Source organism: Centruroides vittatus, unplaced genomic scaffold (assembly GCF_030686945.1).
Source record: "Centruroides vittatus isolate TY-2023 unplaced genomic scaffold, ASM3068694v2 scaffold_1015, whole genome shotgun sequence".
Taxonomy (NCBI): Eukaryota; Metazoa; Arthropoda; class Arachnida; order Scorpiones; family Buthidae; genus Centruroides; species Centruroides vittatus.
The window spans coordinates 4,918,447-4,945,333 of NW_027122666.1; the positions used below are offsets into that span (position 1 = coordinate 4,918,447).

At 33.2% G+C, this 26,887-nt stretch overlaps 2 protein-coding genes across 2 annotated transcripts in view; both read left to right on the top strand.

Annotated features, from left to right (window-relative positions):
- The window catches only part of LOC136986219 (nicotinamide N-methyltransferase-like), a 257,802-nt gene that overhangs the window by 104,869 nt on the left and 126,046 nt on the right, over positions 1 to 26,887 (top strand). The window lies entirely within an intron of this gene.
- Positions 1 to 26,887, top strand: part of LOC136986218 (protein odr-4 homolog) — a 50,234-nt gene that overhangs the window by 19,391 nt on the left and 3,956 nt on the right. The window contains exons 6-10 of the mRNA XM_067283709.1: positions 2,055 to 2,360; positions 4,129 to 4,254; positions 5,351 to 5,438; positions 18,082 to 18,264; positions 25,869 to 25,952. Of these exons, the coding sequence (XP_067139810.1) occupies positions 2,055 to 2,360; positions 4,129 to 4,254; positions 5,351 to 5,438; positions 18,082 to 18,264; positions 25,869 to 25,952 (787 nt within the window). The remainder of the gene's footprint in view (positions 1 to 2,054; positions 2,361 to 4,128; positions 4,255 to 5,350; positions 5,439 to 18,081; positions 18,265 to 25,868; positions 25,953 to 26,887) is intronic.

A 26,887-nucleotide genomic window follows, 5' to 3' on the forward strand; every position in this document is an offset into this window, starting at 1 on the left:
TTTATGTTTGTAAATTCTACACACATCCTAAAGGAGTTAAAACGTTTCTAGGAAACTTTTTTTTAAAGTAACATGACTGAATTGAGATTGATTCATCAAGAGTTCAGTGTAAACAAAAGTCCTAGGTTTTATGTTACTTGAAAATATAACTGAAACTGAATTATTCAAAAAAGTAATCTATATACTTTTAACCTGCTATTAAAGGTTCATTGGTTACTTCAATAAATTGATTACAGTAGGTAGTATGACTTTTTAATTATGCAACTTACGGTTTTTGCACTTTCAGTTTGGCAGAAATCATAATAAAACACAAATTTTAAAATGTTTTAATTTCATTGTTTCTGTTTTAGTCACAATCAATAACACAATATTTGTAAAGTTGTCACATTAACCTTATTCTTCACATTTTTGAAAATGGTTATAAAGGAAAATTTAGTGCTAAATTAACAGTTTACTTGGAATTGTCACACACTGTCTCTTTTGAAATAATCAGTTTTGGCAATTGCCATAAATTATCTGGTATCATTTTCAAGTAGTATAGAGCTTAGATGAAATAGAAATTAAATTGAAAAAGAAACACGTAATTTTTCAATTTCTGTTGTTTTTAGTTTTTAGAAATGTGCTGACTTGTAGTTACTGGAGCTATGAGTGTCTAAGCTCCTCAGTTTAGTTACATAGTGCTCATATACAGCATACATTATATATGCTTTTGCTTTCATCACAAAAATTTACAATACTGTTACTTATTGTCACCTAAACTGTCATCAATAATCCCTAGTGATGACTGATGAAAAGAAAAATACCAGTCACAAGTTTTTTTTGTACTCCCCAATGGTTTATTCCTGGCTACAGACTCGAAATATGGAGCTCAAACCTTACAGATGCATAAATTTTGTTGTGTTTTAGAAGTAATAAGCTTTTAATTGATGTGTTATTTTTAATTTGTATTTAAGGTCTTCATCAGAATAACAGAACAGTGATGTATTATGTATTTATATAAAATAGTTGGGAAATCAGTTTAAACTTGGCCAACTAGGGTTAAAATAAAAAATACTACAGAAACACATGAAAATTTAAAAAAAATTAGTTTTACTGGAAAATTGCAAGTCAAAATTGACTTGCAATATATTAAAAACTGCAAGTTGTGTGTGAAATCACAATAAGTAATGCATAACTTATTGAATAAAATTATATTAAATATTTCTGTTTATTATTGAGTTTTAAGCACTATATACTGAGTGATATTAATTTAATATTAAATAATAATATATATTTAGATACATTAATGTGGAATTTAAATTTTTTTTTAAATTGCAAATGATGATTATTTTTTGTTAATAAAAAATTGTTATTTTTTTATTACTACCAGTTTCAAAATACATCTAACATTTAATTTTTATGGAGTTAGTAGTGAAAATAGTTATCTCAAAATTTTGACTTTCTATGCAATTTAAACAAATAGATGGAATATAATTAACGTATTGTTTAATTAATCTTAATGAAACATTTTAGTATTAATAGAGCATTAAATAATAGTCTTTCAAAACAGAAATATTTAAAAATATTAAAATTGATTTGTTAAACTAAACACTAGTATATGAAAAACAATTATTATAGTTCAGAAAATAATAAAGTACAACCCATTATAATATCTAATAACATTTTCAATAAGCCAAATCGTACTTCAAGTAGATTGTAAACTTGTTTATAAGTTTATAAAGAGTTATTTAAACATCTATATTAAATAAGAATTTTTGATTTCAAATTGGTTTGCATAAAGAGTTTGTAACATCACTGATAATGACAAAAGAATTTTAATTGAAGAAAAACCGAATATATAAAAAATATATATTAGCAATACTCATTTTACATATTAAAAAATTGTATGTATGAAATTACAAATTTAATACTAATTAGAATGTAATAGTGTAAATGTAAGAATGTAATAATTTAATACTAATTTAAATTCTCAAATAAAATAATTTGAAAATTTTAAATGTGTAAAAGTGAAACAAAAAGTGAACACTTTTAAATGTATTTATTTTTAATTTCAGTCTTCGGCAAAACCAGCAGAATGGAAACAATTTTCAGGGGTATTTCAATGGCATAAACTAGAATGTAAATTCAATTTAGATTTTCGGATACCTGTCGACAAAAATAAAATTACTCATTCATTATTAAAACAAATTGAAATTGGGCTTTTACCATTTTTCAATACTACCAGCAGAGCTGCAGCATTAGTTAATGGAAAATTTCGTAAGGAGGAAGAGTTATTAGATCCAAGCATGGAAGGAAAAAAAGGAAAGCATTCAAATAAGTCTTCCCAACAATACTTTGCATTAGATCTATTTTTACCTTTGGTGAGCAAAGTTACTGTTACTTTTTTAATAGTAATCAATAATTGATTTAAGACTGATTGTAACTTGTTTCATTATACACATGACCTCCAGCAAATGGCATTAAAAATTTAATGCTTTTTCTATGGGAAAATCCTTTTTTGAAAATTTTTGAAAAAAGAAGAATAATAGAACCAAACAGTTTTTTGCATTAGAATCTTATTTAATTCTTTTACTAATGTACAGTGCAGAATTTTAAAGTTGAATTCATTAATTGGCTTTAAAAATTCGTACAGTCTACTGGCACTACCCAATTTGACGTCTGCAGGGGATCTATCTTTTTCAAGGCCTAGGGCTTATTTGAAGTCCAATTGGGCCCCATTTTTTGTTAGATGAAGAAATCAATTGATCACAATAAAACAAATCTTATAATGTAATCGAGATGGGTTGATGATGATAATAATAAGCGCAGAGCCCAAACAGTTAGGAGTTGAAAGTTGAAATTTCGTACACATTTAGGGTGTCATGAGAACGTACACTAAGAAGGAATTTTTGGAAATTCCCTCCACAGGGGAGAGGGAAAGAATTAAGGCTTATCCTACAGAACTCAGCTTCTACTGTACTATTCTAGATGCAATTTTTTGTTTTTAACTGCATTTTAGTAAGGTACCATATGGGGATGAAAGAAGTGTATTCCTTAGCAATGGAATTGTTAAGTAACAATGGAAGAGTTAAGAGAAACTGGCATGCAAGATTTACAGGTGCAAATGCAGTTTTTTGCATTTTTGCAGGAAATCTAACATATTTTTAGACCCATCTGAAAATTCTCTAATTAGTCTGGAAACAGGGGACCTAATTCTTGCATTCTGTGAAAACGGGTAAGATTGGCTATAATGTAATAATCTTAATCTTCACTATCGTTACTTTTTTGCCGAGCAATGCCAGGCTTATCTGCTAGTAATACTATAAATTATTATTATTATATTATTAACTATTTAATAATATAGTATAGTAAAGTATAGTAGTTTTTATGTAAATGCTCATTGTTAAAAATTTATTATAATAATTCAATATTTATGGGCCTTTGAAATTCGAGGTCCAGTGCATAAGCCCTATTAGATGTCCCTATGTAGATCTGCCCCTGGATGTCTGATAGTATTTGTTTCTTTTTTAACTTCAAAATAATTAAAGATACATTTATTGCAATTATAAATATATATAGTTGCTTTTTTGTCAATGTTTATGCTTCTTTTTAAAATATTTATATTATTGTAGATAAATATGTTATGCAATGCTGGAAAACTACTATTTTTATATTTTAATGATTTCAAAATCATACCTCAAATTAGTAGTGTCTTGCCCCTATACATCATATTTTTCTTGTTAGAATAGTCATGCGGTCATCTATCTGACTCCTTTCAGGGGAAATTTTTGAATTGTTCTGGTTTGCTTTAGAAGTTTGTATATAGTTAATTGGGGCCGCCTGTCCCTAAGCTTTCCATATATTTCCATATCTTCTCGGCTTTCATCTATGTTTTTGCAATTAAGGAAAGACAAATGGATGAACGACAGTGGGAATTTAAAGGTCTACAGTTTTTTCAAATTGCAGCCCAATCAAAACAGTTTCCTACAATGTAAAAATTCATGTTGTTTAGTATAATTTAACATAAGTACAGTTTAATTTCTAACATTTCATAAATGTTATATAATAATGAAGATATAATATAATGTTCATAGCAATTTAATGTGTTTTTCATATGGTGCTAAGAATTTTATTATTATTTGTTTTCAGCATTTAAACGATAGTGATGATAAGGATCCTAAAATTTTAGAATGTTCTGCTGTGATGACAGTTAAGGGTACAATTCAATGTCGTGCTTATATTCACAATAAAGGAACTGTAAAAGAAGCAATACAGGTAAATACCTATACGCAACAAATGTTTCTTTTAAATATATTTTAAATTATGAAAATATTTATGAAGTAAAAATAAATTATTATATTAATTGAATCTGTTTATCCTTCATGATAAACATTTATATTTCAATACATTTGAAATTAGAAAGAAATTCTAAGTGAACTTTTTAAAGTTTTCGCAACTTCATAAAGTTATGACAGTATATTTATATTTAGGAAAAAATTTAAAAATAAATATTTTTATCATTTTCTTGAGGCAAGAAGTTGTTTTGTTTTTTATTTATTTCTATTAATGCTGTTTGTTTTTGTTTTTAAATACAATCTTTGAAATTTTCTGAATTTATAATCTATTAAAATAACACCTCCAATTGCCATATATCATCTGGTTATAATTTGGTAATGATAATTGTAAATTACTAATGAATTTGACCCTTATTATTACAAAATTATAGCCCGATAATATACGGCAATTGGAGGTGTGTTATTGCAATGTATCGGGTAGTTAAGATATTTATGTTTTATTAAACTATTATAATATACTGAATTTTCTTAATTCTAAGATATTCTTTTTAAAATCAATTTAACTTTTGAAAAGTAGAAGTGAGTCTTAACTTGGTGGCTTCTTATATTTGCTGTCCAAAACAATAATTATTTCGTGTGGCCTGCATTCTATATTACACACCAGTTATAAGTTTTTTTATACTGTTTAACAATCATATCAGTTTAAGTGAGCTTTACTGATAACAATCATTTAATTTAAATTCTTTTTAATGATTAAAATGCTTTCAAGACAACATTATGATGGAGTATTAAAATGAAAATTATTGTGCAGAAGAGCTGGAAATAGAATAACCAAACATTATTTATTTTATAGAATTTATGTTCTTTTTCTAATTTTTTTGTTACTTAACAAAACTTAATAAGATTGATAATTTAAAAATTTTTTTCATGAAAAATTTTTAAACTCTATTTCAAATTCATGATGTATCTTAGAATTGAGAAAATACAGTGTTTAATTAATCAATTAAATAAAATTTATTATTACATGTTTTTTGCTATATTCATTACAATAGAAATTTATTTTGATTGCAATGCAGGTTCTTAAGCATGATATTATTAGAAGTATGACTTCTAGATGTGAAATACAATGTGAAGATCTTTTATTAATAGATGAAGAACAACAAGGTAATGTATTTGTATATAATATGTGAGTATTGTTCAAAAAGAACAATTTTCAGTTAAATTCTATCAAAATGATATAAAAAAAGAACATATTATACTATACTGATGATAATTAGAATTTCTTTTCTACGTAATGTTTTATTTTAATCTTTCAAGAATGGTATTTCTTATATCTTTGTTATCTCAATTTTTTTCCTCCTGAATGTTTTTGTAGTAGCCTAAACAATTGTTTGTTCTGTTGAATAAGATCAGGATTATAGAAAGAATGTTTAAGAATACCTCGCTGATATGAATACAGTAAGTAAGTCTTTGGTTTAAGATTTACTATATATGGTGTGGCATTTTCATGTCAGAGGTCTCCTCATAATCTTTCTTATGCACAGCATTTATTATTGTTTTATATGGCATGAATAAGTAAAAGTACAGTCTTATCACTGACTGTATTAATCATATCTTTTCAAGTCAATTGAGATTGAATATTTTGTTTTTGGAAAAGTCATACTATTGGCAACTGTTTTTAGAAGTAATGGATGGAAAATCTCTGCTGTCTTGGTACCCCACTAACTCAGACATATTTTTTAAGAAACTATACATTAATTTAAAATTTCTTAATAATAGAAGAATTATAATTAACTAATTTTTCAATATCTGGAAGTCTTTGTGATACCATGCATTATATTACTGTAGTCATAAGTTACAAAAGACTACATTGTTGTGTACTGTACTGTCATAAAATTTTTTGAGATCATTTCCAGTAATAAATTCAGCGGTATAACTTAATAAAGCTCAGTAAAACTTCTACATGGAGCTGAATGTAATAAATTACTGTACTGTATATCCACTTACTTTTTCCATGTCATTGGAGAAAAGACCTCATTAACTTGCCTTTTGCAAACTTAGAAACCTTTACTTCTTATTAGTCCAAGTTAACCAGTCTACTGTATTTACATTTCATTGCCAAACATAATCATCTCCAAAAATTTATTTTGTTTTTGAAGACATGATAGGAAACTGTAAAACTTTTCTTATTCATGTATGAAAACTTTTTAGCATTAGCACATACCTTTCGATATTCTTTTTATTACAATGTGTGTATGCTCTCAGGAAAAGGTTAAAATTTAACAGCAGTTGCTCTTGTTGTCACTTTTCCAAATATAAATTTATCAGTTAATACTATATTCATTGTAGTTATTGTAGCTTATGGTAGTAAGACAAATACTTCAGTAAATTAGTTTGTTCTTTCATAATTTAATTTTCTATGCCATTTTCTAACATACTTAACAATCATTACATTATCATCATACACTTCCATCACTTGCCTATGAATGAGAACAATTTTTTGGCTATAAAAAACAAACAAATTTGGTATAGTTAAAGTAAGCTTTAAATAGAATTACAATTTGAATTCAACTGCTGTTGTCAGTAACTTTAACAAGAAGGCAAATCTTCTTTATCTTCACCTTTTCCCATGTTTATATGGGGTTGGCATTTCCTTCTCTAATATGTTTTCTCCATTTCTTTCTATCAAGGACGTCTTCTCTCTTAAGCCCTCTCTGATTCAAGTCTTCCTCTACCTTATCTTTCCAATGCAGCCTTGGTCTTCCTCCTTCCTTTCACTAACAGTTTTCTGACCCTCTTTCCAACATAATTGTCACTACTTCACTCTATGTGGCCAAACCGTCTCATCCTGCATTCTTGCATCTTCCTGCTCAAGAATCCCACCTTGACAGAACCTCTAATAAACTCATTGCTTGTTCTATTCTTCCTTGACACTCCACACATCTATCTCAACATTCTTATTTCTGCCACCTCCATCTTTCATTTTTGGGCTCTTGTGATTGCCCATGTCTCAGCCTCATGCAACATTGCAGGTTTAACAACTGATTTGTACAATTTACCTTTCAGTTTGCAGCTAACTTTCTTGTCACATAACACACCTCTCAACTTCCTCAATTCAACCATCCACATTGAATTCTATGTTAAACTTTTGAATTCAATCCTCTCCTATCTCAACAAAGGCCCCTAGATACTTAAAACTCGGAACCATAGGAAGCGGCACATTTTGGATTTTAATATTGCACTCGTCCCTGCCATTCAGAGTAATATAAAATGTTTTAGTTCTGCTAATTCTCATGTCTTTCTTCCAAAACTTTCTTCCACTCTTCTACTTTCTTTTTAGCCTTGGTTTGAGAAGACTCACACAGTACAATATCATCCACAAACAGCATGGCACCACACTTCTGTGGGAAACGCCGGGAGGTAGGACGGAAGTCGGACCTCCTTGTTCTCGGCGAATAGGTCGGCAAGACCCGCCCCACTGTCAAGGATGGCTAATTTTGCGCGATATCCCGACTTGTCGGGATCGGTCAGTTACTTGTCAGGTCGAGTGGAGGAGTGTGTGTGGAGTCGTCGATAAAGGAAGGCAATATCCGTATAACAGGACAACACAGATAATGGTTTATTGGAACATAGGAACTACTACAGAAACGCTACGCATCCCGTCCCTAATCGCGGGAGAGAGAGAGCTCACAATTGTTAGGGGATTCATACCTCTCGGTGATCGATTTAGGTCGAGGAGTGGAGTCGGACTCGGGCGTTTTCCTGGCGGTTGTGGCAGGTGGGCGGCAGGATAGGCTTGGCGGCTGAGGCTTCGGCGTCTCGACTTGGCTTTCGAGTCGGATACGATGTCGCCGGGCAGGTCGTCTACTTCGGACGTCAGCTCCCCGTTCTTAGAGATCTCCCCCCTATTTATACTCTAAGTCCCTTCCGCCCCGATCACCAATCGCGATCGAGGATGATGACTTGAGTTCCGTGACTCAGGTCGGATCCTGAGAAGGAGGGAAGTGAGTTTGACGGCGGAAGATAGTACATCCTTCGAACCTGATTGTTATCGTGGATCGCGATCGTTATCTCCCGAGAGGGCTTCGAAATAATTAAAATTTAACACTGGACAGGCCTAATACGGGTTTCACACTGCCTCGGACTTTCGAAATCGAACTTGGTCCTAAACGGGACCAGTTTGATTTTATTGACTGTCCGGGTGTTCGCTTTTATGAAGGGTGCTCTCTCTCAGATCGCTGAGAAATAATTCGTACGTATTTTACAGATACATCTATAAAGATACATATATAGATACATATTATAAAGCGGTACAGAGTTGATCGCGATACAGTAATAGGATATACAAAACATAGGCTGAGTTAACATGGGTCGTTCTGTTGTCTGGTAGTATCGGATTGATACAATGGTAATTCGTCGACGTCGGTGGACGGATGCCTGTTGCTAATTAGCAGTAAACATCGGTGATTGGTTGGAGGTCTGGAGGTCGAAGACAAAGGTTGTAGTTCGAGGAAACACGTGGGTGTGTTATTTCCTTTGTTCAGTTGTTGTCGGTTCGTACGTTGATGGGATATTACTGGATATTAGATGGCGATGGTTGACGGAAATCACAGGTAAGTGTTGATAGAATGTTGATAAAGTGCTAGGAGGAAGGAAGAGTTGGTCCTCGGTTGAGGAGTAGATGGCTGGAATTTGGTGGGTTGAATGGCGAATGGTGGTAACGTTGGATAAGTCGACATCCTGTTGGCGTGGCTGTTAGCTGATACTGTCTTGGTATCCAAAAATAAAGATTAAAATATACGTAATGGCAATTAATTCATGGTTATAGGTAGAGGTATGATAACAGATAGGTAAAGTGGGGTTTTCCTACTCTCTCTCTCGGGAAAATTGGTTATAACCGATATCTGGTTAATGGAGACTGGGTTGAGTGCATCGCGAATCTATGTAATAATTAACATGAATAACTTGAATAAAACATCAAAATGTCATTTATTAAACTAAAAGTAACATGCTAATGAAAGTAATACAATTGAAGTATGTATATGTGGTTAATGGCGTAATACGATATTCGTTGACGAAAAGCCTTCGCTATTGTTTTACTACTAACATCCGGTAGTGGGGATCGCTTCCGCATATCGACTAAAATGGATCAACAAATACTAATATATACTTGTTCCCGCAAGTGGTAAGAGGAAGTGGTCCGATAATGTCCATCGCGGTTCGTTCGAACACGTAAGAAAGAGGAGAGAACAATTGTAATTCAGCTTGTGTGCGTCGTCCTCGTCGACGATGTTTTGCGCAGCTTTGACAACTCTGACAATAATTGCGTATTTCCTTTGCCATTTCAGGCCAATAGAAGGACTTAGCGATTTTTGTTCGCATTTTCTGTTCTCCCAAGTGTCCGGCTATTGGATTATCATGGAATGTAGAGAGAATATATTCCTTTAATTGTACGGGAACGACGATTTGTTCCCACCAATCCGTGTGTCGCTTGTCGGTTCCTTTATGGCATAGAGCACCGACTTCGTTAATATAAAATTCCTCTACCTCGAGATTGTTATAACTTCCGGTGGTAACTCCGTCTTGTAAAAGTTGCAACAGAGACTTCCACCGCTTATCGCGTTGCTGTTCCGCGGCTAATTGGCTCACGGAGAAAATAGGTTCAACCTCCGATATTTGTCGGATGGGTATACGACTAAGGGCGTCAGCATTTTTGTGAGAATTGCCTGCCTTATGAACAACATCAAAATTAAATTCCTGGAGGAAAATGATCCATCGCGATAGCCTAGAATTGGTCGTGGAATCTTTGCAATCGAGTAACCATCGTAGGGGGCGATGATCGGTTATGATCGTAAATTTGCGTCCGTATAGATAGGGTTTAAAGTACTTCACAGCCCACACAGTGGCTAAGCACTCCTTTTCCGTGGTGCTATAGTTTAGTTCGGGCTTTCTCAGCAGCCGGCTTGCGTATGCTATGGGTTTCTCCCTACCATTTTCCTCTTGTGCTAGAATCGCTCCTAAGGCCGTGTTGGAGGCATCGGTAGCCAAGATAAAGGGTTTAGTAAAGTCAGGGGACTTTAATACAGGGGCTGACGTTAAAATTGTCTTTAAGGTTTCAAAGCTCTCCTGTTGGGTTGGTCCCCATTCGAATGGCGTATCTTTCTTTAATAAATCTGTTAAGGGCTTAGCGATTTTCGCATAAGCGTCTACATGTCGTCGATAATACCCTGTTAGACCTAAAAAGGATCGAACGTCCCGCTCATTTTCCGGTTTTGGGAAATCTAATACGCATTGTATTTTATCGGCGTCGGGTTTTATACCCTGCGCGGAGATCTCGTGTCCTAGAAACTTTATCTGGCGCTGCAGGAAGTGGCATTTTTTCGGTTTTAATTTAATTCCCGCTTCTCCTAACCTCTGAAAGATTTGTTCCAATCGTTTGAGGTGACTAGCGAAGTCAGAGCTAAAAGTTAAAATGTCGTCCATGTAGACGAGGCAGGTCTTTCCCTTTAGACCATGAAGGACAAAGTCCATAGCTCTTTCGAATGCCGCAGGGCTATTACGAAGCCCCATGGGACATCTGTTCCATTGATAATGACCATCAATGGTGGAGAAAGCAGTCTTTTCCTTATCGCACACGCTAAGTTGCCAAAATCCCGAAATAGTGTCCATTGTCGAAAAATAGGTCGCTTGTCCCATTAGACTAAGAGACTCATGCACTAAAGGAAGGGGATAAGGGTCTACCTTCGTAATTTTATTAAGCTTACGATAATCTATGACTAATCGGACCCCGCCCAATTTCTTCTTAACTAAAATTGCGGCCGAACTCCACGGAGAAGTGGAATGTTCGATAATATTATGAGCTAAGAGTTCGTCTATAATCTCATTTAATTGTTGCCGTTGAGCGTAAGGGATTCGATAGGGCGGCGAGTATATAGGCGCGGCGTCTCCAGTATCGATTTTATGTTGTACAATATCGCAATAGCCCAAATCATAGTCATCTATAGCAAAAACATGTCGGTATTTGTATAGTAAGTTTAGAAGAGCCTGTTTCTCTTCTTCCGGGATATTACTCCAATCAAAAAGCTGGCTGAACTCAGCTTTCGACATTGTCGCCGTTTTCCCTTCCTTTCTGACTCTCACTGGGTCGGTCTCTTCCTCTGCTTCGAAAAAGTTTCCGACCTTTGTACCCTTTTCTAATTTAATAGTCTTACGAGTAGTGTTGCAAATCCGAATGGGTACCTGTCCCTTCTTATTAGGGGCAACTAACACATCGGCTCCCGATATTCCTTCCTGAGAGAAGGGGATCGACTCTATTACTCCTACTTTTCCTATCCCTCTGGTCCCTCTAATAGTGGCGGTGACTATATTGTCGGTTAAAGGGGGAAGCCGACAGGTTTCCACTAACACGATGTCCCTTCCATCGTTCTCGCTCACCTGAGAATGTAAATTGTCTCTTTCTACTACACTTCCTTTGGGCGTCCTCTCTATCCTCCGCTTTTTTTGAATTCTCCTATGGTCGGGGATTTTCTCCCGATCTATATCGCTAAACTGTTCCCGTTCTCTTCGGTCACTAGCTCTAGGGGTGGTTATAAAGGGTATTACGGTCTGAGGGGGAATTGTTAATTCTCCTCCCTTTAAATCAATAATAAAGCCCTTATCAGTAATCATATCCCGACCGATAATACCATCGCATGGGCAAGTAACATCCATATCTACCAAACAACAAGTGTAGGGAAATTGTAATCGACCGATTTCGAAGGTAGGGCTCATGATACCGTAGGTTTGTATAGAATGGCCCGTCGCGCTTCTTAAATCGGTTTCCTTATCGCTATCGATATCTACCCTCTCTATCATTGAATTAGCAAAAGATTTGGCTAAGAGAGACACTTTCGCTCCCGTATCTATTTGAACTGTGGCCGGATTTCCTCCGATAAAACACTCAAAGATGGCGTCGCTTTGCGCCGGAAAGGAAGTTATGGAGGCCAGAGGCGACGGGGTTCGGTTCCTTGCTCTCAAGGGGTTTTCTGATTGCTGATTTCGCCTTCTCTGGGTTCGCGGCCGAATCCTAGCCGTAGGATAAGGGTTCCTTCGAGGGTGCGATCGATATCGTCGCCCGTCAACGCTTCGTACTCTGCCCCTCCATTTGGACTGAGAGTTCTCCGGTGATTGGGATCGAAATCGGACCCTATTTTGTTCGTTACCGGTTTCCCGTCTCGCAGGCGAATAGTTTCGAGGCGGAGGCGGTGTCGCACGCTCGCCTTCGTTAATAGCTGAGGGAGAGGGCGAGTTCCTGTTCCTATCGGAGTTAAGGGTAGCTCGAACATTCGACTGATCGAACCGGCGTCGGGAAGTAGTCGGCCGATAGTCATTTTGCCGGGTAGGTGTCCTAGCATAGGTGGAGTTCCGGAAACTGCCCCGATCGCTTCGTCTTCCCGAGGGGGTTCTATAATTGCGTGGAGTTGTACCTCGAGTGAGCCCGTCCACTCTACCTTTAAGTTCTTCCAGCGTCTTTGTTAATTGCGTTAAATCGTCTAACGGGGGATGTTCGGTTGAGCGCAGGTTAATTGTCCGCAAGTTTCCGCGTGAACGCGCGGTGAGTTCCTCAATTGTTTCCTCGTTAATTGCGGCATCTAAGGCCTCGTCAAAGGTTTTTGGGGCGTGACTCATTACCCTTTGTTGGATCCGCGGCGTGATTCCGTTCAAGAATTGGACCTTTAGGCGTTCGTCCAACTCTTTTCTTTGCACACGCTGTATGATAGCGGTTTCAGCCGCATCCGCACCGGGTTCCGGGGTGATTTCTATCTCCGTCGCTAGCGCTTGCAACCGTGCGGCATACGCTTGGACATCTTCATCCCGTCTTTGCACACAGGAATAAAACCGATTTAATCGAAAAGTGAGAGGCACTCTATCGAAACGCTGGAGCATAAGTCGCTTAAATTCGTCGAAATCGTCGACTTCCTTAATTCGCCGATCCTTTCGTACGAATTCTCGGGCTATTCCCGCTAGTTTTAACTTCGCTACTGCTAGCATTTGCGCTTTCGACCATGCTGCAACCTTCATGATATCCGCTAACGAATCAAAAAAATCCGTTACACGGGAGCCTTGCGGGTCTCCTGAGAATACAGGCAACAACGGGATTATCCCGCCTAGACCGCCTAACGTCAGAGGGTTCGGTCCTGGATTTGGGAGCGGTGGCGGATCCGCTGGGTTAGCAGGCCCTGCCGCGGGTTGGGGATTGGGTTCCATTATCGCAATTTATGTTTAAGTCCCGAATTCGAATATGGCCCTTTTTCTCCTTTATCGAACCCCACTCCTGTAAACCAATTTGTGGGAAACGCCGGGAGGTAGGACGGAAGTCGGACCTCCTTGTTCTCGGCGAATAGGTCGGCAAGACCCGCCCCACTGTCAAGGATGGCTAATTTTGCGCGATATCCCGACTTGTCGGGATCGGTCAGTTACTTGTCAGGTCGAGTGGAGGAGTGTGTGTGGAGTCGTCGATAAAGGAAGGCAATATCCGTATAACAGGACAACACAGATAATGGTTTATTGGAACATAGGAACTACTACAGAAACGCTACGCATCCCGTCCCTAATCGCGGGAGAGAGAGAGCTCACAATTGTTAGGGGATTCATACCTCTCGGTGATCGATTTAGGTCGAGGAGTGGAGTCGGACTCGGGCGTCTTCCTGGCGGTTGTGGCAGGTGGGCGGCAGGATAGGCTTGGCGGCTGAGGCTTCGGCGTCTCGACTTGGCTTTCGAGTCGGATACGATGTCGCCGGGCAGGTCGTCTACTTCGGACGTCAGCTCCCCGTTCTTAGAGATCTCCCCCCTATTTATACTCTAAGTCCCTTCCGCCACGATCACCAATCGCGATCGAGGATGATGACTTGAGTTCCGTGACTCAGGTCGGATCCTGAGAAGGAGGGAAGTGAGTTTGACGGCGGAAGATAGTACATCCTTCGAACCTGATTGTTATCGTGGATCGCGATCGTTATCTCCCGAGAGGGCTTCGAAATAATTAAAATTTAACACTGGACAGGCCTAATACGGGTTTCACACTTCACATCACAAACCATTATCAGGTCAAACAGATAAGGGCCAAGGGCCTATTCCTGATGTAAACCAACATTAATGGAGAACCCTTTTGTAGTGCCCCTGCTACTCTTAACTTGAGTCTTTGCTCTCTTGTACATTTCCACGATGAGCCTAACATATTTTTTTGGAAAATTTTTCCCCTCAAACATCTCTATATCTCTTGGTACCCTATCGTACACCTTTTCCAGATCTATGAACACCATGTGCAAATCTTCCTGCATGTCCCTTTCCATCAGCTGTTTCAAAGCAAAGATAGCATCAATCATACCCCTTCTCTAGCATAAAGCCAAACTGTTCCTCTCCAATCTCAGATTCCTGTCTAATCCTTCTTTCGACAATTTTCTCCCAAATTTTCATAGTATGGAACAATAACTTTATACATCTATAGTTTTCACAATCCTGTACATTCCCCCTTTACCTTTAAAGACTGGCACAAGAATATTCTTCCTCCATTCATCTGGGATCTTCTCCTGCTATCAGAGTTTCTTCATAAGGTCCCAGAAGATATCAATCCCCTTCTTACACAAACTTCTCCAAGCCTCAACCAGAATCCAGTCAGTGCCTACTGCTTTCCCCATCTTCATTTCCCTAAGCACCCTTTCCACTTCTTCTCTGTTAATATCTTGCACCACTTCTTCATTTGCTTCTCCATCCTTGTATAAAGTTCTGGAATTTTTCTCATTTAATAAATTCCTAAAATATACTTTCCATCTTTCCTTGACCCTTTCATAATCTGTAATACCACTTTTTTATCATCTTTAATCAAATTAACAAATAGACAAGTATACATCATTGACACAAAATAGAGTCAAATTTTCTTAAATATATGAAAATTAACATTTAATTCTTAAATGGCTGATTTTTATGTAAGCTGACATTTTTATTTCACTGAAAGAATGTTTTCAGCTGTAATCAGTCTATCTTCAATTTCTAATATAACTTTTGTACAAACTTCTTTATGTTCTGATAAATAAGTTAGCTAAGTTTGTTACAGAACATTTTCATTTTAGAACATCATTCAGTATGTGTTATGGATATTCTTTGATCTTAAGAATTTATATAAAGAACATATGATCAATGATTTTGTATGTTTAAAAATTTCAATGATTTAAATTTCAAGAATACTAAAAATTTTAGGCAGTGTGTAAAGAACAATTTTTATAGATTCTAATGATATTTAATATAAAATAGAATGTTATAATATCCTAATACTATTTTGCAATTTTTCTAATAAAAATAAGTATTTAACTGAAAGATCAGAAAAAGTGTCAAATGAATGTAATACTGGGCAATCAAATCAAAGAAAAACTTGCAATAGATAACACAACAATGGATAACACAATGAGTTTGATGCTACTGAGTCATTTTTGCTTTTTGTTCCTCTGCAAGGGGTCTAGAGAAATACTTATTTCTTGAGTTTGTAAGTAAATACTCAAGATTTAACATTTGAAACAAAATAAATTGTAAATAAGTAATAAAAAGTTTAAGGGCTTGTTCAATAAAATTTCAATTTTATTGCTGAAATATAATTCTTTTTATAACTGAATAAAACTAGAAGATAATTCAATCTCTTAAGATGTTTATTAAATTTTTTTTATAATCATGCATCAATGTCTCAGTCTTTTCTCACACAACATTTTGTTCATAACAACTCTTCTTACACATAGACACTATATATCACCACTTATTAAAAAATTTGTAAATGTGACTAACCACTATGGAAAATCTCTAGTCTATAATGTGAAGCATTTCCAGTTATCACAAAGCTTAATTTATTTTATGTCTGAAATTATATAAAGTAATCTATTGAATGTTATTAAGTTAATTGTAATTGATTTTTTTAGATTTATAGTGTTGGAGAAAATACAAATGATTAGAACAAAAACAAAACCAAAAATCTGCAGAGATTTATTTCAAAAATCTTAAACCTAACAGAAGATATTTTATTGAATGATGAGATTTATTTTTAACAGATACACACTATTGAAAAGAAATGAATCCAAATTGTAATTTAAATATGCAAGAGAAAATATTAATTTTATCTATTATATTTTATTAAAGTATTGTAGGTGTTTTATAAGATCAGGAAACTATTAGATTAAACTGTTTCAGTATTACAAGCATAAGAGATCAAAAGTACATTATTACAAAAATAAAATTGTAGTGAAAAAAATGCAAAGATGCAACTGGTATTTGTTGTAAAATGTTTTTTAAGATGTTAAGGTATATAGATCAAATCATTGGGAATAGTATTAATTTTAAAAGAAAAATAAATCTTTTAAATTTTATTTGTTAAAAATTTCAAAGAACGTGTAGATTATATGAAAAAAAATCTAATATAATCAAAATATAAATTGCAATTGACAAGATTTGTAGAATGTAATACATAAGAATATGCATATTTTGAATATTTGAGATGAACATTATATAAATGTGTTAATTTAATTTGCAGAATGCAAGTTGTCATAAAATAAACAATAATATCTGTACATATAGTACAGTGAAAAATAAATTAATTTTTGATGTTGCCTAGCTATGAGTATAATTGTGAGTATGCACATGCTTGAATATTTTCTTAGACATATCTGTACTTCTCTGACTGACTTATGATAGATACCTGTATTTAAGTAGATTAGCAAACAAAATACAAAAGTATTGAACTATTAGTATTAGGTGCACCATCAGAATTATGAAATGATACATTACACAAACCATGAATCAATATTAAATTTAACATCAAGCAGAAAAAATTTTGTCTTGGATATTTGAATAGAAATGCTTGTGGCCTTTTTTTGACATAAAAAGTCTGCTTCATTATGAATTTTTTCCATTGACAAGGAGTTTGTCCCTGTTAAAAGGAGTCCTATGTTTTGAATCACAAAAATGACCTCTGACGAGCAAAAGGCTGGGTTCTTCTTCACAATAATGTCTTTTCCTATCTTACATTCCTAGTTATTAATATCTAGCAAGGCATTGAATACCCATACTTCTGTAATCTTTTCACAGATTTATGATTTTTATGAAAATTAAAACTATTGAAAGGTCACAGATTCAAATCAGAAGAAGAGATGAAAAGAACTGCAAGGCTGTTTTGATAACTGATTTAAACATTGGCAGAAGAATGTAGCTGTAAAAGGAGCTTACGTTAAAGATAGCCTTTTGTAAATACACATGTATATGAATATAGTAAAAGTTTTACTATAAATTTTTGGAATTTTGGGAGATAAATTAAAATATATTTAAAAAGGTATATTTATAAATATATAATTTTAAAAAACTTTCAAAACTTTAAAATAATGATATAATAAAATTTCACTGATCTTTTCAACAGTCCTTTTTTATTATTGAAGAAATTGTACTTATACCATATGCATTTCAAACTGAGTCAATTAACGTTTCCTCTTCAGTGGTAGAAATACACAATAATAATGTGAACTCATTAGTATATAAGAGTACTGAGATTAGATTTTTTGTTAAAATTATATAAATATACCTTTTTAAAAGTTTTATTGTATTAGAAGTTTGGTTTATTTTTGTCTCTACCATATGTATGATAACTATGAGGATGAGCTTCTGATTGTTGTTGTTTATTTTATGGTGAAGGTAATTAAGTAATATTTTGAAAGTTAAAAAGTTATATAAAAATTAATAAATTTAATCCATTATTTTAAAAATTTAAATTATTATTGTTGTTGTTTTTATATTTATCTAGATCCTCATGTTGTTCATGAGCTTCCACGTAGAGTATTTGCATCTCTTCCTCAAGGTAATCTGTCTGTCTGTGATTATCTCTTTCATGGAGATTCTGCCAGTGATTCATTAGAAGCTTTTCAGGAACTCCTTGGTTTGAATTTAAGTGAAGAAGATGTAGAAATGAATTTTGAAAAAACTCCGGGTGAGATTTCTATTTTAGATTATTACTTCTTCTAACATAGAATGTTAAAGCAACTTTCATATAGTATGTCTCTAAATAAGCCTCTTTCTAGGAGTCAAAATTTTGTAGGATAAAATAATTTAAAAGATTTAGTCTCTTTATTCAGAATAATAATAATATAGTAGAGCGTCAGTTTTCCGAATGCTGATCAACCTAAACGTCGGTTAACTGAAAGTGTTCCAGTCGAACTGTGACGGGACGTGTATCGTGCTGAATCAAACATTTTTGATACTAGATTAACTTCTAAAGTATAATTTTTTTGTTTTTATATTTTTTAATATATTCATTTTGTTTGTACAAAATAAAGAAAATTTTTAATGATACAATAGCCATGATTATTATAAAAATTTTCATTGGGCTTAACATCGACAAAAATTCAATGCAAAGCAACATGCAATGGAGAAAAATTTCAACATAGGGTATATTAATATACTATTATTGGGATATACTAATATACTATATTAATAATGTATTTTTTCATACATAATCGGTTATTTGAAAAATCAATTTTTCAAACAACCCCAGTCCCCAATTGATTCGGATAATTGATGCTCTACTGCCACAGTGCGCAAACTAGGGGTCGCGACCCCTGTGGGGGTCGCCAGAAGTTTTTTGGGGGTCGCCAAATTTTTATGAAATGCATTATGCCTGCATGCTGCATACCATACAGTGTACATATAAAGAGTGAAGCGCCGTCACTCACTGTTTAATTGCAATTTCATGCTGTCCGCTCTTTCTTTGACCGTAATGCGTAATGTATGTAAAGTGTGAAGACGCAAGTTTTTCACTCCGGTAGATGGCGCCCTCTTCGCGGTAATTCGCCAGTTTTACTAAAAAGCGCCTATTTGTCCGACGTATTGATGTTATACGTACTGTGTCGAACGGTGCGCACTGAGCATGCGCGCCGTACGAGATGGAGTGGTAATCAAGGGCTGTGGTAGTCATCTTGTAGACATGCGTACCAAGCCAAGGCCAACCAAGCCATAAAAGAAGAGATAAGATAAGTGAAGCATTAAGCATACCAAGCCAAACAAAGGAACAAAGCCACAATCCTCAAAGGCCAACCAAACGACCAAAAATTATCGCTGAATGTTTTACTGCGCGTTTCCATGTAAAGTTGTAGCATGTAGCAGTTGGCCTGCAATTGTTTTAGTTTCTCCTCGAGTTTTTTCATGTGACGTTGTGTAATTATGATTTTGTATATTTTTATCGGGCTTTACTACTCTTTGTTATCAGGTATGTACTATCATTAGAGAAAGATCTCTGTTAATTTTATTGAATTTCTCGAAAAAAATGATAAAAAAAATATATTATTTGTTTTAGTTAAAAAAATTTAACCCCTATCTTCATAATGGATAAATGGGTAATACGTACACCAGGTACATCTTCAGCTAACAAACGAACAAATACTGATGAGGAGTCGCAAAATACTGAACTAAATGCCCTATCTAAAAAAATAAGAAAATACAATGAGGATTTTATTAAGTATGGTTTTACATTTTGTGTTGTTGGTGATGAAGAACGCCCGATATGTGTCATTTGCAACAAAAAATTAGCAAATGAGAGCATGAAACCAGCTAAATTAAAAAGGCACCTGGAAACTAAACATAAAGAACTTCAAAATAAACATGCCGATTTTTTTCAAAGACGAGCTGAAAATCTGAAAATTCAAAGTGCACATTTAAAGAAATTTACAACAATACCTCAGAAAGCATTACGAGCTTCTTTAGAAGTTTCTTATCTAATAGGAAAAACAATGAAACCCCATACAATTGGAGAATCCCTTATCCTTCCTGCAGCAACCAAGATGACATCAATTATGCATGGCGATAAATATGGAAATGAACTAAAAACAATACCATTATCAAGAGATACCGTGTCTCGGCGGATTTCCGAAATGTCACGAAATATCGAGTCAGAAGTCATAAAACGCATACAAAATTCATCTGTATTTGCTTTACAACTGGACGAGACTACCGATATTACTAAAATGTCACAACTAATTATTTACGTTAGGTTTATTTTTAATGAAGATATAACAGAAACGTTTTTATGTTGCAAAAGTTTGGAAGGAAAAACAACTGGAGAAAAAATATTCGAAGTAATAAATGAATATTTTGAAGCAAAGTCCCTTACCTGGGCAAACTGTGTTGCGGTTTGTACTGATGGTGCTGCAGCATTAACAGGTTCAAATAAAGGGCTCAGAGGCTTAATTCAGAAAGTGGCGCCTCATATGGTATTTAATCACTGTATGATTCATCGGCAAGCTCTTGTTGCAAAAGATATGGATGAAGAGTTGCACAACATATTACAAGACGCTGTTAGTTCAATTAACTACATTAAATGCAACAGCCTCAACAGCCGTCTCTTTTCAATACTTTGCAATGAGATGGGCTCAACGTATGAGAGATTACTGTTACACACCGAAGTCAGATGGCTTTCACGTGGGAAAATACTACGACGGATATTTGATTTGAGAAATGAAGTGTACATGTTTTTAATCGAAAAGAAACATAGATTGGCAAGTTATTATATCAATGAAGTTTGGCTAGGGAAGCTGAGCTATTTAGTTGATATTTTCGAAAAACTTAACGACTTAAATTTGAGCTTGCAGGGTGAGAATTCAACTATCATAACTTCAGCCAGTAAAATTCAAGCTTTTAAGAATAAGCTTAGTCTCTGGCAAACTGAACTGAATAAAAACAACACCGACATGTTCCCTTGCTTTAACGATTTTATCAAGGAAAATAATATAGATATATTTACATTTAAAAACATCATTTCCAATCACATTGAAAAGTTAAAGGAAAATTTTTCGAGAAGATTCAAGGATTTTCCTGAAAACGATCTTGGTTGGATTCGTGATCCATTTTCCTACGACATATGCAGTTCAACTCTTCAAATTAGTGAGAAAGAGCAATTGATAGATTTAATTAGTGATTATACTCTTCGAAATCAATTTAAGACTCAGCCTTGCCAAAAATTTTGGCTATCCGTGGAAAAGCAATATCCCGTTTTATGCAAGAATGCCATCAGGGTTTTAATACAATTTGCATCAACGTATTTATGTGAAACTGGATTTAGCAAACTAGTTTCAATAAAAACTAAATACCGCTCGCGTTTAAACCCTGAAGATGATATGCGAATTGCAATTAGCAACATACATCCAAACATCGATGAGATAATTAGAAACTTGCAGCCACATACATCTCATTAAAGGGCAATTTACTGATTTTTATGTTATACAAAAAGTATTTTCTTAAAATTATAAATAAAATTAATATGAGTCAGATATGATGATGTTTTTATTCGATTAAACGAAAGAAATGCGCGAAATATACATCGTATTTGTGAACATTTATCTCTAGGGGTCGCCAAAAATTTTCTCTCTACAAAAGGGGTTGCAGTCGAAAAAAGTTTGCGCACCACTGCTCTACTGGTAATATATATTTTAAGATAACATTGTATTATTTACAAAGTTTTTTTAATTTAAATTTAATACTTAAAGATAATGCCAGTAAATAAGAAACAACTGCCCCCAGTAATAGACTCTTAAGTAAAAGCAAAAACCAACAACAATAAACATGCAATATGTAAGAAATACAATTCAATAATATGCTTCTTGTCTAGTGTTGGATTAAATTTATAAGTGCTATATCAGCTTTTTCTTTGTTGTTAGGCTTATTACACCATCATTCAGTTTATTACATCATCATTCAACAAAGCCGGTCTTGTACTGAATGATGGTGTAGTAAGCTTAGCAATGAAGAAAAGCTGATATAGCACTTATAAATTTAATGTAAGAAATGTAAATAATGAAAATATAATATAAAATATAAAATCACTTTATTAAAATACAATAAAATATAATACATTACAATAATAAAACATAAAAATTAAAAAATAGATATAAAAATCTACAATACACATTAAAAGATGTACAATACAAAAAAATCAGCAAGGATACAGTAAATTTTTATATACCTTTTTAAAGTAAAAATGTCTAAATAAAGAACATTTTTAATGTCCTATTGGGGATACTGCACAGATAAAAAAGGTGCCTTGAGATATATTTAATTGACATTTATGAATGAAAAAAGATGATCTTTTACGTGCATTAGAATCAGGGACACAAAGACCAACATCATCAAGAAATAAAAGACCATTAAAAAATATAAAATTATTGAAATAACCTGTACAGTTGTGTAAATTGGGAAACCTCAATCTACTATGAGCCATATTGGCAGATTTAGTGAAAGGTAAAGTAGCAAGTTTAGTAAACAACATAATGTTATTAAGTTCATTGTTTATTAGATTTAACAGGCATTAAGTTCATTGAACATAAGACAGACAACAGTTTTCAAAAAAAAGAAATTGGAGTAGGAGGATTTCAAGCAAAAGAAAAGCACATAAATGTTTTATATATGTTATAATGTTAGGTTTGGAGTTTTCATGACAGATAGGATACTTAACTCTGTAATGAGATTGGGTTGTTATTAATTAGTTGAATGTCATCAGCATAAACATTTTCCTTGGAATGTATATTATTAAAATATTTATTAATATATGTGACAAAAAACAGAGCATTAAGGACTGAGTCTTGTTGAGAAGAGGAAAATCACTAAAGCAAAAATATTCAACTTTAACATTTTTCATGTTAAAGTTGAATATTTTTGGGGAAAAAGGCTAAACCATGTAATGAAAACAGGATCAAGAAGAAGAAAGTATCAAGTAATCAAGAAGAAATTTGGTACATAAATTTTGAACAGTGTGCTTGGGATTCTTGATGCAAAAGCTTATTTTATATCGAAATACACAACAAAAGCTGACTGTTTAAGCTCTAAATGTTTCAAATTTGTAGATTGCATGATTATTAAGTTAGAAGAGGTGGAATGAAAATGGAGACCAGTATTGAATAGGGATAATTTAATGTTTTAATGTTAATAGAAGAATATATCCATCAATGCAAACAAGATTCAAAAAGTTTTAACATTACTGAAGAAATGTTAATTGGTCCAAATAAGTCTGGTTTCTTTTTAGGATAGGCAGTTAACAACAAAGAATGCCATTGGTTGAGAATAAAATTATTTTGGAAGATGAATGAAAATATTCAAGTTAAGATGATAGCTGAAATTGGTTTTAGGTTCTTATAAAAACAAGATTTCAGGTTTGGTGAGGTTTGTTTTTTGCATCATAGGCTTGTGTAAATAGTCAATTTAAGAACAATTTACACTATATACCAGTGAATCAATATTTTAAATTGGAAATATTTTCAACCTGATTTATGGGCCATCATTAGACTTAAAATATTCAAATATTCAAAAATTGATTGAATATATTCAAAATATAAGATATAATTTATTACATTTAACATTATATTTTATGATGTATAACATTTATGGTAAATAAGATAAATGAAAGAAAAATTTACAATAATAAATAAATTATATATTCATTTTATTATATCTTGACAGTTCTTAGCAATTATGTACACCAACAGAAATTTCACAAATATAACACAGACACAGACTAAAACCTTTCACAGTGTTGTATACGATAGAGAACCAACTAACATCTATTGTATACAACACTGTAAAAGGTTTTAGTCTGTCTCTGTGTTAGGCACTACAGTGTTATTAGAAGAAGTCGTTATTGTGTTTCACAAATATAATTTGTATTTTCTATCTATTGAATTAGAAGAGCTTAGTGAAATGTCCAAAACAGCATTGCATCAGTATTTGCATATATACAGGGTAGTCGATTTTATTCAATCCACTAGAACAACTCAAAAAATACATATCCTAAAAAAAACTCATTGAATACTCTAAGAGGCCACAAGATAGTACTATCAGTTTCATCGTAGATAGCACTACAATTGGGGAAAATCAGGGTCAACTCCATTTTTCCTAAATGGAAACTTTCCAGTTATTTCATATTATGATTCTATGTCAGAATCAACTTTTATCTAAAACATTTTTTTTCAAAAGATGCAGTTATGAGCATTCAAACTTTTATATGGTTGTCACACTGAGCATGTGCATGTCTATTGCTACCTGTGAAGTTCATTGAAAACAAAGGAAGAAAAATGGTACAAAAAGTCATTAAGAATCTATTATTATTTGATAAAATCATTTTTATTCTTCAAACAAGTAAAACGGCAAAGCCATTTTTGGGACAGATTGAAGTGTGAGCAACGCATGTGCAAATCTTGCACTGGTGCCTGTTTGTAGAAACAGTCTCAGCATTTTGTATTTTCTTTTGACTTGGTTCTCAGTCTCCTGACTACCTACAAGTCTGGTTTATTTTCTGCGTGCAGGATTTGGGCACCAAATACTCTGTGCCAAATTGCAACTCCTGACATGTACTTCTTCATCCCTCTAAGGTGTGCAGCCATTGACAGCAGCGCAATTTTAGAGTCGAGACATAGTCTCATCAGTAATAAACCGATACAAAAACCAGTATCACAGCTCAAAGTCATCTTAAATGTACTCAATACATTTTTTATTTTAATTAAACTTTTAGTGAAATGCTTAATTAATGTGAGTTCCTGTCAGTTTTTTCCTATGGCAAATGATGCTTGAAGATACCTCTATTTTGCTGAATGCATAAGTCAATTCTTTGTTGGAAATATGTCATAGTTTTTAATAAAACATATCATAGTATGTTTGCACAAGTTATTTGAATTCTCCCAAATGTATCTTCTTCAGTTATTGGTTCCTGTTCATAGACAACATTTTTAAAATATTTCCTCAAATAAAAGTCAGTTGAAGTCAAGTCTGGCAATCATACGTGTACAGCATATTCCAATTCATGCAGAACTGTATGACACAAGGTGCACATATTTATAAGTTGTAATGGATAAATGTGAAAGTTGGACAATCTTTCAATGTTTTAATGCACATTACAACAGTCTCAGATAATAATTAGCATAATTACAATAATTTAAAATTTCAGATTCTTTTTGGAAGATCCTGTATGATGATGATGAAATACCAATTTATAAATGTTGATTCAATTTAGAATTACACAAAAATCTCAAAATGTGACAAATTCACTATTGCTATTGGAAAGATAAACATTATTCATTTGCTTAAACATTTCTCAATATCAGAATCTACAAAGTCTCAATGAAAAAAATATGTGGCAAATACAGAACATGTAGACAATTTCATAAATGTATATAAAGTTGTTTAAATAAGACGAAAATGTTATTTATATTTTTGTTTAAAGCACTGAAAAGTTTTATTTGAATTTGCATTGGTGATAGTTATTTGTGATTGTTAGTAGAAGGTATATTTGGAACTGAAAGCTGTGTTTAAAATATTTTTATTGAATTTAATACTTATAAAATTAATAATATCTGAGACAAGAATGAATTAGGTATTATATATTCAATTTTTCCAAAATTTTCTCTGTTTTAACAGAAGAAAGTAGTGGCTGTATCATTTTAAACATTATATTTAAAACAAAAAATAAAAAGACAATTATGTTTGTAATTAATAGCTATAAAGATGTTAAAGATATTTTTTGATTTTTAAATAAACTAAAGTTTGAATGATTTTCAGATACACTACAATTATTTCAACCAGAGACTATTCAAAGTGGATATTCAGAAACTACAGAAAAAACTAAAACAAGAAATATTTTATGTAAGTTTTTTGTTTTGAAATGTATTTATTTATTTATTAAATTAAGTATAAATTTATCATATCAGACTTTTGAAATAGAGTTGAAATTAACATTTAGATATAATGGTACTTCCTTTAAAACTGAAAGAAATCTCTCTACATAGGAGTAATTAAAAGTATGTTTAGGAAAAGAATGCTAGTGCCTAAGAGAAGCGATGAAAATTAAGGCCTAGAATTTTAGTTTAAAAAAATTTAGAAAATAGAGTTGTTGAAAAAAATCAAAAGTAGTTTTTTAAAAAATTTAAAATAGTAAAAAGTTTTAAAATAGTTTTAAGTCTTTTACAAAGTAATGTTAAATCTGAAATGGAAAAATGGATTGTTAAATGTCTCACTCTACTTGATACAAGTTTAGTATTTTGTCATTTTATCTAGCAATGCCCCAGTATCTCACTCCCTATATCCTAATGTTTTCAGTATTTGAATGACATACTTTAATACCTGATCATGATATCCAAATCAAATAATCCTATTAATATGCTTCTGATGATAATTAATTATTAGAAGCGTATTTGTGAAAAGTTCAAAACTTTTTTAGTAAAAGTGGAAAGTTGGAAGTGGTTCTATTCCAGTGTCTGTTTTCATTTGTTTCAGTGGCACTATCTGTATTACATGCAATTTTTCCATTTAGTGATGTTTATCACAGTTCTAGTGAACTCTTAGGTCCTTATCTTTTATTATTTTATTTTTATGTACTAATATTTTGATATAAAATGTACTGCATTGTTTCAAGTTTTTCGTTGCTATCTAATACATATTAAAGGAAATGTAATTCTTATACAATTCTTAATGTGTGATTCATCATTGTATTACTACTTACTAACATATCCTGTAATGACTTCATTAAGTGTTTTTAGTAAGGTAATTTGAATTGTAATGTTTAATATCATGTTAAGAAC